Here is an 11,368-nt window from a genome sequence, read left to right on the forward strand (position 1 = left end):
TTGATAGACATTTGGGTTGCTTCCATGTTTTGGCTGATACAAATAATACTGTTAGGACCATTCATACACAAGTTTCTGTATTAATATATGTTTTAACTTCTGTTGGGTATATGCCTAAGAGTAGAATTGCTAGGTCTTTTAAATCACTCTCCAGCCTTTGGACTCTCACACCATTGATTAAAGAGAAGCAATACGACAAAACAGGAAAAAGTGGGTTTTAAAGTTATAAAGATAACATATGAAAGGGTCAGCATGTATGGAGGGCCAGACTCTGCTGGGTGTTCCCTACCTCAGTTACTGTCTTTTTTGTTTAATCTCTTGACCTGATCATTACCAGTAATTACTGCCTCTTCATAAACTCAGTTTCAAACATCTGTCTGTGCACTGCCTTCTTTCCTGTCTGCCCTCTCTAACACTTCAGCAATTCTCTGATTTCAACAGGACCTTCAAGGCATTTATCTTAAGACCTTTTCACGGTCCCTTTACCACTTCATGTCCTCTGATTTCTCCTAACCCAATCATTGCATCCATCCATGCCTCCCTTGCCATAAGCTGCTAGTGCCACTATGAAGCCAATTCCCCAAGGGCGTGCCTCAGATCCCATCCCCTTCCACTTCCTTAGGAGTGTGGCTCCAGCAGTTCTCTCTTCTTCTGCATCAGTCTTTCTTTTTCCTCTGGGCTCTTGTCATCAGCTTACTATGATGCTACTACTTCTACGTTAAGAAAACTAAACAAAAATGCTTTTCTGACCTTATTTCTTCCTTGCTCCACTTCCCCCATTTCTCTCCTTCCCTTTACAGTAAAACTGCTAGAAAATTCTGTCCTGATTCTCGCCCATTTCTCTCCTCCAATTCAATGTTGAACTCCAGTCAGATTTTCACCAGCACAGCTTCCAGAGTTCTTGTTACCATGGCTACAAATAACATCCCTATTGCTCAGTCCAATGATTGGTGCTTAGGCCCCATCAGACCCATCAGGCACAGTTGATGAAGGGGAACACTCCTTCCTTCTTGAAACCCTGTTTACACGTGGCTTCTGGGAAACCCCACTCACCCAGTTTTTCACCCGGTTTTCTTCTTGCCTTTGCCCCTTTTCAGTCTGTCTCACTGATTTTCTCACCGCCCTCATCTATCGACCTTAGAGCGCTTTTTTAGCTTCAGGGTTATCATCTGTAAGATGGGACAGTACCTGCTTTATGGGAATTTGTGAGGATCAAATATGGTCATGGATGTGAACTGGTTGAAAACCTGTGACGTATATATAGACTATATTTTACAAAATAACAGAAGGTCCCACATGGCATCATTTTCACTAATAATGGCTTTTTACCTCTCAGTATTTGATCATTTTTGTTATGTATAGATCATTGTAATTCAGTAATTAGCTTCACTGGTTGTATGAAAACTATCTTTTAGTTTCATAACTATTAAGTTATAGACAGTTTCTCTCTAATACTTTATGAATTATTAACAAGTCAAGTGTATTAAGTATTAGAGATATTATCTGGTAGGCATTTTAAGTGTTTGAGATATCTGACAGGTTATAGGAGGTTTTGTTTACAATAAATTTGCTTTATTTAGAATTTTCGCTATCTGTCATTGAAGGAGCAGAGTAGGAGACATCAGTTCTATGATCTTATCCAAGATCTGTGTAAATGCAGCTTTCTAAGCCACTGCTTTTTTTTGTTTTGTAAATGTGGTGAATTACATGTTATGTTTTTTATAGCAATATAACAATTTATAGACATTTGATTTTGATATAAGGATTTTAAAAATTAAGGTTTTAAAATCTTTCTAGTAATTTTTTGTTATTTACAGTAACGACAACTCTGAAGTTACAATAACAACTCTCAAGTGGCTTTTCTGCGTACATCACTGTGATCATTTTTACTCCGTGTGTGTGTGTGCATGCCAGTATATATAGGTACTTTATTGTACTTACGTATGATTACAGAACCACAGACTCAAATAGATGTTGTAAATAAACTGAATATATACATATTTATATACATTCATAGACACACACACACACACACACACACACACACACACAGGTTTCAAACTGCATTGCCTACTAAAGCCACTGGAATAGCACAGAAGAGCTGGAACTGTGGCAAACAGGAAAGTCACATCCCCACTTAAATGGTAGTCATCACTCGCCTCCAGCCAACCGTTGTCCTAGAGACAACATGGGCCAGTGTTCAGGACCTTCCAGTACTTCAGGATCAGAGATTTTTAGGCACTTCCTCCCAATGTAAATGTTGGCAACAAATTCAGAATTTCTACAAGCACTATATGAGCAAAGCAGCAAGCATGGGCAGTAGGCAGTTTACAGCCTGTGAGCCACCAGTTCACAGCTTCTGATATATAAATATACAAACATAATAGAGATGTGCTTCTGTGTGTGTAATTCGATGAGTTCTGCTTAAGGCATATTGCAGTTCCTTTTTGAATTTGGGCTTTTAATAAAATAGAGACAAAAGGTGGCAAGGGGAACAGCTTTGTCCAAGAACAAAGTAATTAGGTAACAGAGTAACACTATAAAAACTTACTTTTAAAAGTATGTGTATGTGCATGGTCTATTGACGTAAGGTGATAAATGTCATTTATTAAGAAATAACACAGAGACTTCATTGTCTTTTTAAAACATCAGAAAATTTTTTCGATTCCGTGGTTTAAACTTCATGTTTTCTTACTGTAAGCATTAATTTGTTAGAAAATGACCCCAAGTAATATTTTAGTTCAAGCAGGAACTAGAAGTGTTGGCCCATAATTCACAAAATTTTTTGTTTTTTAAGTAACACAATTGTTATTCAATTTAACCTAGTTTAATCTTAGTTAAATGTACTTTTCTCATATTATATTAAGCATTCTCTTTTATAATTTCAGAGTGCTAAAAGCTCAGTGTTGTACAAAATTTCAAAGTAAGAAAATTTTAGTGCATAAAAATTAATAAACTAATTGGAGAAGAGAAACATTTTCATTATTTCAGTTAGCGACAAAGGGTAGTGATTCTTTGATATGGTATGGGGAAGCTGTTAGATTTATGGTTTGCCTTATTATTTTAGTCAATTAAAATATTTCAAGTATACTTATCCCCCGAATAGAGAATCAATTTTTTTTTTTAATTACAGTTTGCATTCACACTATTTTGTACTAGTTTTAGGTGTACAACACATTGGTGAGACAACCATGTACTTTATAAAATGTTCCCTAGAACCAGATATTTTTAATTTCTTGATGAAGGGCAATTTTAAAAAATATATTGCTAGAAGAGATCATGAGATCCTCAAAGAAATTGGTATGAAATATTCCAAAGACATGTTTCCAGCCAAATTTATTTCGATATAGCTAACTTTAAATTATGGCTAGATTAAATATTGACTCTGTAGTCTAAGATTTCTTAACAGTTTGTGTAAGAAAGGAAATAAATTTTTAAAAGAGGGTAAATAAACACTATTCTGGAAAATCAAAACAAAAACTGTGTATTACTGGTGACTTTGCATATCACTCTTCTAAATCTATTATATTTACTATAATATTTAACTCAAAATTCAATCTTATTTCCCTACTTCTAAATTGGGGAAAGGGAGGTTCATTGTTACATCAATTGTGGTTACCTGCATCAGTCCTCACTGACTTTTTTTTTTTTTTTTCATTTAATTTGAGAACTTGAATGACTTTACTGATTGTGCTGCTTATTTTGTAACTGAGAAAAATAGGGCCTCATACATATTTTTGTACAAAGTTCCATAGCTAGTTACTGACAGAGTATAGCTGGAATGTATATCCTTTGATTCCAAATATAATCTTTTATACTATTTCCTTATTGTTTTCCTCAAAACAGACACCTTTTCTGTCTTCTTTTTTCCTCAGCCTTCAACCACTTTTTTTTCACACCTGGGAACCACAAGTTTGTGGAATAATCTACTTACAGCAAATGCTTTTTTCTTTATCCAGAAAAAAAAATCAATTTCCAATAGATTTGGTTTTACAAGGGACTTTTTCTCTATGTGATACTTCATGAGCTATTTTTATGTTTTAACCTAGCTTTTTAATTACCTCTTCAACTTTCTTAGTAACAAGCTCTATTTTTATTTTTATTTCTGTTCATCTTTGTTCTTAATTATATTGTTCTCTAAAAGATAGTCCTTTTGATTATTTAACCTCATTCAGTCAGTGACCTGGACTAAAGGAATACTGCTGATAAGCTCTACACTAAGGATGGATTACCATGAGATCAGCATCCTCAAGTTTTTTAAGATTTCTTAAGATAAACTTTTCATGGTTTATCAGGTTTCAGCCTTATATTGTGAAAGAACAAAATCATAGATCTCTTTTGAAAATGATAAAATTATTAACCTCCAACATCTTTTGTTATACTTCATTTATTTTTTTAAATTAAAGGCAAGTGGTCAAACTCTAAAATTCAAAAAACTTCATGTCAAAGGAAAAAAGAATAATGATTCAAAAAAAGGAAAGAAAGGAACTTTAATAGGGGATACCGAAGATGAAGACTCTGCATCCACAAGCAGTTCACTAAAAAGAGGAAGCAAAGATGTTAAAAAAAGAAAAATGGAGGAAAACACTTCCATTACCTTGTCAAAACAGGAGAGTTTTGCTTCTGTTAAGAAACCTAAAAGAGATGACTCCAAGGACTCAGCTCTTTGCAGGTATTACTTCAATTTTTATGTACTCTATATTCATGTTACCCCATTTTTTTTTGTTTAGAAACCTTCTACCATATTAAAGGTGACTTTCTGAAAATTTGTACAAATAGGAAAATGTAAAGTTTATAGTGTAATGTATTCTTTTAAATAATTTGCATTGCTTTTCTTAAAAGATTATAAAAGCTAAATTTTTAACAAAACAGGTAATTGCATAGATATTGATTTCAAACATTATTTTCTTTAGTATGATCCTTACTGAAATGGAAACTCATGAAGATGCATGGCCTTTTCTACTTCCTGTAAACTTGAAACTTGTTCCTGGTTATAAGAAAGTTATTAAGAAGCCTATGGATTTTTCTACAATTAGAGAAAAATTAAGTAGTGGACAGTAAGTAAATCCTTTCATTTCAATTTTGATTGCTTGATATGTGCCAGGTAATTATCTACTGAGCCAGAAATACACTAATTTACATCCAGGACAGAAGCCCTGACTTTGGAGAGGGGTGTGTGTCTGTGTGCACGGGGGTGTGTGTGTATGTTTGGTAGGGTGGTAGTGTGGTATGGATGACAAGTCAATCAATATTATTTAAACAACTAAAAAGAAGTGGGATAAAGCTGCTTTTGACATTGGAAGGGCACCACACTAAGCCTGGGATGTAAAGAAAAGTATCAAGGAAGTCTCCCAAAGTAGGTAGGTAGCATGTAAGCTGGAGCTTGTATTGTGCATCAGTGGAGTAATGACATCATCTCATGTGGATTTATTAACAATTAATTCTGTAATATTTTCAAATTATTTCAATGCAGAGATAGAAAATCATTGGAAATTTTAAATACTAAAAGCTTTATAATGCCCTGGCAGGTAGCTCGGTTGGTGCATCATCCTGAAACGCCAAGGTTGCACATTCATTATCCAGTCAGGGCACATACAAGAATCAACCTACAAATGCATACATAAGTGCATCTCTCTCTCTCTCTCTCTCTCTCTCTCTCTCTCTCTCTCTCTCTCTCTCTCCCCCCCTCCCCGTCTTCTCTTCCTCTCAACAATAAATACAATTTTTTAAAGCTTTACTATTAATTGTGGAGAAAACTAAAAATATATGTATTAAGTGTGGAAGAAAACTATTTGCTACTTTCTACCATATTCTCTTTGTGATCCTATCTTTTCTGATAAGAAGAGTGGCTTCCTGTCATGATCTGCCACAGTTCATGGTTTTTGTTAGACCGTATCAGACTCCTGACAGAGAGTTGCAACTGTTAATGGGATTTAATTGGTTCTCGGCACTGGCCCACCTTGGAGCCATAAGAATGGGGCCATTCACTTAACAGAATGAGCCCACACAAAGGCATCCCATGGGTGAATGGAGCTGCGGAGCTGTGTTTCCTTTTCCATTCTCCCCTGCTCCCTTTATGCTACATCCCGGTCTAGCTTCATGTAGCCTGTGCCCATCACTTCAAGCAAAGTCACAGGAAATATGGGGAGAGAAGGAACTTTACATGAAAGAATAACTACAAAATATAGTTTAGTCACATTGTCACTGTTCTTATGATACTCATTTTTATACAGTATATTATTTAGTTCTTCCTGGGCATTCTTTTGGTGAAAATTGCCGTGCTCCATAATTTATACTCACTTTAGAAGAGTTGAGTAGAACTTCTCATGATGATCAATGTCCCTCCCATAGCAAATGATGGACCAAATGACTGATTTATTTCTTTAAAAGCTGAAATGTCAATCTTGCAAAGGATTATTTCTTTTTTTTATTTTTTAAAAAAGTACAGAAAGGACATGCCCAAACTCAGAAAACATTTATAATCATTAAAACTATTGGTTCTAATGTGAACCCAACAGGAAAAGCTGTGGTCTAGATATGGACTAGTTCTCTTGCTTTTTCTCAATGTCCAAATAATCAGTCGGAGGTTTAGAGGGCAGCACAATGGACTTGACAGCAGCGTTGCCAGGACCAGACTTATCAGGGAGACTTGACTTGTGTGTCAGCAAGCTCATGGCTTTAACTTCCACGATTCTCCAATTTCTAGAGAGGGTGAACCTCAGCCTCCAGAGTCCCCAAAACAAAAAGGCTTACACATTAAGACAAACTTACCAAAAGAGCTATGTAATTGACGTTCCCATTTGAGAATGAATCCTGGTGGTTGGAGGAGATCACGTGGAGGCAGGCAGAGAGCTAAATGGTCCCTGTCATCCTGCGTGTGTGGCCGGCTGCATGGGGGGCCACATTCAGTGCACTCCGTCTCCTCGAAGTTGCACTGTGCAGTTAAACCCAAACTGGTGTGCTGACACCAAAATCCACAAACAGCCTTTCAGAATTTTAAACTAGAAATGGATTGATCAGAGGATTTGGGGAAGTGCATACTTTAATGAAACACTCTGGATTTCATCAACTGCCCATCCTTCCATAAAAGAAGGGCACAGAGTGGGTATTGCCCTTATTTCACCTAGAATCTCATCTGGAACTCTCTCTTGGGCTCCAGACTCCCTAGCATTAATCATTAACTTTTTCTTATAGTAAGGAACAGCTTAAAGAGATAAGTGTTTCCCAAAGTAACTTCATAATGTTTTATAAAAATCATTCCCACACATGTTATATGATCCTGTTTATGTGAAATATCCAGAACAGGTGGGTGCCTGCCACAGGGCGGGAATAGGGAGGAACAGAGAGTAGCTGCTTAATGGATGAAGGGTTTCCTTTTGAGGTAATGACAATGTTTTGGAACTAGAAAGATGAGGCGATAGGACAGTGTTGTGAATGTACTAAATGCCACTGAATTGTCTAACTTGAAGTGGTTAATTTTATGTTATGTGAATTTTACCTCAATAAAAAAAAGTTCCAGAAGAACAGGAATGGATAAGGTAAGATAAGGCCTGAATTAACTCTGTGAGCTCATTACAGATAAATAAATTTTATTTCTTTTTTTGCACATATTAAGAAAAGAAAGAGGGAATGGAAACTGTACAAGCTATTTCATCAAAGAAATAATTCCACTTTCATCAGGTCTCAGAACTTTAGTGTATGCCTCACAGATATTTCTAACAGGAAAATTATTTTAACATCTATCTTATCATAAGTTAGAATTGATTTACATTTCAATTTCTAAAAGCCCTCTTTCAAAATGTATTGATTTGGTTTCAGTTGGCTTGAAACAGACCACTCCTTTCTTACCAATAAATTAAGGCAGATTCAACTTTTGTGTTCTGTTCTTCATGTTCTTACAGAGAAAGGAGAAGTGGGCGATCCCACTAAACAAGCACTGAAGCCACAGTGCTTCTTGTTGAAAGTCAGTTCCTCAAAATGTTATCTCAGGTAAAGGGGTAGCGCATGCTTTTTGCTCATTTTGAATCATATTCAAAGCAAAAGAGTATATTTGAAGAGAGAAGAGAAATGGGAACTGAGGAAGATTTAACACAGAGCAGCCTATCCTGGGATGTAGGTACAAGCCACAGGGCAAGTGCAGTGTCTGTAGTTCAGAGGAAGCATTTCTGTTATTTCTAGCACACCCAAACAGTTTGGGGTGTAGACAGAAGGGGTACGACAAGAGATGCCACTGGTCAAAGGAGTTAAACTCAGCAGGTGGGTCCTATAACGGAGCACTGTGGTGCAGATCAAACAGGAAATTGAATGTGGGGAAAATGTTTGTTGTAATGTGTCTTGATCTTTAGAGATATGTGTTTTTCCATTTCATCTATCTTTAATACTATATGGTTCAGACCACAAGCAACTATGTAGTTTGAAAGTTCCATGTATAAGAGGGTATAATGTTTTAAATCACTTTGAAGGCAGTTATCCTAACCTTTTTCTTTTTCCTTTCAGTTTTACTTTCTATTTTACCTTTGATTACCTCTTCATTTGGTTACAAAACAAAGGTATTTGACAAAAGCAACCTCTAAATCATGTGTTTTCTTTCAGGTATCCGAACCCTGAATCCTTTGCTCTGGACGTCAGGCTTGTTTTTGACAACTGTGAAACATTTAATGAAGATGATTCTGACATAGGCAGAGCTGGCCACAGTATGAGGAAGTATTTTGAAAAAAAGTGGACAGATACTTTCAAAGTGAGCTGAAGTTATAATAATCACGCTCTTTTTTTTCCTTTCAAACAAGGACAAATGAGACCAGCAATGTGAACCATATTTACATGAATGTGCGAGGCACATACGTAACAACTTTTTTTCCTTAAAATAAGTATCACAAAAAAAGTATCAGAAGAATGATACCATTTTTAAAGGCTTCACTCCTACAACAACCAAGACCCTTGGTTATTGATTTTTGTGATTTATCAGCTAATTTAGGTAGAACAGGGAAGCACACCCAAAGAATTTTCAAAGGAAAGGGTGTTATAGTGCAATAGCAATTAAAATATATCAAATCGCACTGAATATTCAACACCAGAGCTCTAACATGGGAAACGGTTCTCCTTTCCCTCTCAATAAATATCTATTTTTCATTTTTTTACTTTGTAGTTTATTTTTTAGTGAATGTATTTAATTTTATGAATTATTTATGATTAAACCACATCCAGAATCTTCGTTTTCTGTGAAAAGGAAGAACTAGAAAATTGCTTTAAACCTTGAAAATACAACAAGGAATGTTTTAAAATATAAACAAAGCCAAGTTAAACTGTTTACACTAATGTGCTATAAAAGCACCAAAAATAAACTTTACTGTAGAGTTACAAGTACATTTATATATATATATATATATGTTGCTGCATCACTTGTGTAGTTAAATTGTATTTCAAGACAGTGAAGAAAAATTGACATGTATATATTGTTCATTATTGTTTATATTGTCTTGTTTTAAATATGTACTATGTGTATATATTGTTTGCAGACATTATTGTTTATGCCTTAGAAGGACTGTAGCATTTTATTTTAGTCTGAAGGTAATTATCGCTGTACAGCTTGTACAGTAATTATCCTCTACCGACACTGTGGCGTCTCCTTGATCTTGGTAGTGCCTGCCTTTGAAACAGGGTGTAGGGGATATTAGTTTTTCCATTTTTCTATTTTGTTATATAACTTTAAGCCACCAGGGCCTAAATTAAAGTATAATCATTTGTATCCATGTGGAATAAAATTGTGACAATTTCCTACACACACAGTATTTTTTCATAGAAACATTTCCCTCCCATTTGCCTTGCCTCAGAAATAAATTTAAAAGACATTTGTAACCACTGTGTTTTATCTACTGTGTGTTGTGGTGGCCTGTTGGAGGCAAATAGATCAGAATTTTTTTGTACCTATGTAAGAGTACTTGAAGTTTTATTTAAAATAAAATGTTGTGCAAAAGGTAGCATTCTTTTTTTTAGGAGTGTTATTTTTCACTACTATGTGTGGCACGGATACAATAAAAGACTTTTACAAACTAGTTTTTAGTTTTTCTTAATGAACCTGAAAATATAGTCTTTTCAAAAAAAAAAAGAAAATGATTAATTTAATTTGATTTTTACAAAATCGTAAGAGAGGAGCAACAGAGTGGGGCTCCAAGTGCACTGAAGCTGAGTGGAAGGTGGGTGGTTTTAAGTCAAGTGATAGGACGTTCATGGGTCACTGAACCTCTCTTGACCACATTTTATTGTTGGGTTGGGTTTTTTTTTTTTTTTACATTTTCAATGTTAAAATACATTTTAAGGTGTTCTGATAAGAAAAATGTCTCCATTGGTAGACATGTAACCTAGTGGTCAATAAGAAATTCCAACCATATAAATTAGTCTAACAAGTCAGGAGCTGCACGGCGCAGCGTTCGTGAAATGCACTGTGAAGCCTGCGGGGCTCTGAGGAGTAGTGGCAAACGCAGCAGGCCCAGGCCCTGCCCTCGGGGAGCTCACTGCCTAGAGAGTGGCCCTTGGGTGATGTTCTTAGAAAATGACTTTCAATGGTGAAGGAGAATAGAAAAGTCTTGAAGAAAATATTCCTAACTTTAAAATGCTTCAAAGTCACAGAGTATTTTCCAGAATCCCTAGACTGTGAAGACTTATGTGAAAATCAGCTGTCGTGATGTAAATATGTCAGTTTCTGTTAACCAAATGTCACAGTGATGCCTTAAGGGGCTGGTGCTTAATCGAAAATACTGTGTGGAGCAGGGCACAAGGTGGTGCTGTGAATAAAGTCTGGTTTTTGTGTTTATAGAACTGCCAGTTGCTCCACGGGGCTTTAGGGATGATACATGCTTATGTTAATTTATATTAGATGGTATATAAGTGGCTTATTTGATAATAAATAACATTTGGTGTCTAAGAGGCTCATAATAAGAAATAAAATACTTACACACAAAAAAACAATTTTTCAAGAGTGATAATTTTCTTTTAAAAGTAAGTTATCCCTGAGTAAGCCAAACTTGTATTGTGAGGGCATCATAGAAGCCCTAAGGTGCAGCCAGTACCTCACCCCAACTCACAAGCAGTGTGACTGTGGCATCTTAGAAGCGGACCCTTCAGCCCACATTAACATTGAGACGACTGGAACCCCGCCATCTTGGCTAGAACTTCAGAAGAGACCCTAAGCCGGAGCCACCCAGCTAAGCCACTCCTGAATTTTTGACCTACAGAAACTATGAGGTAGTCAGCATTTGTTACTGTTTTAAGCTGCTCAGGTTGGAGGAGATGCTTGCATGACAACAGATCACTGGCTGTCTGTGCGTGGGGTTCCCTGGGGTCCACGTGGGAGGGGAGCCTGTGCTCTGCA

At 36.1% G+C, this 11,368-nt stretch overlaps 1 protein-coding gene across 3 annotated transcripts in view; it reads left to right on the forward strand.

The window, feature by feature from the left end:
• Positions 1-10,962, forward strand: part of BAZ2B (bromodomain adjacent to zinc finger domain 2B) — a 364,968-nt gene extending 354,006 nt beyond the window's left edge. For all 3 annotated transcript variants that reach the window (XM_045821942.1, XM_045821977.1, XM_045822067.1), the window contains 3 exons: positions 4,407-4,672; positions 4,914-5,057; positions 8,593-10,962. In XM_045821942.1, the coding sequence (XP_045677898.1) occupies positions 4,407-4,672; positions 4,914-5,057; positions 8,593-8,746 (564 nt within the window). In that variant the 3' untranslated portion in view covers positions 8,747-10,962. The remainder of the gene's footprint in view (positions 1-4,406; positions 4,673-4,913; positions 5,058-8,592) is intronic.
• Positions 10,963-11,368: the final 406 nt, after the last annotated feature.

The sequence above is a fragment of the Phyllostomus hastatus genome, unplaced genomic scaffold (genome assembly GCF_019186645.2).
Source record: "Phyllostomus hastatus isolate PE091 unplaced genomic scaffold, TTU_PhHast_1.1 phas_contig_1, whole genome shotgun sequence".
NCBI lineage: Eukaryota > Metazoa > Chordata > Mammalia > Chiroptera > Phyllostomidae > Phyllostomus > Phyllostomus hastatus.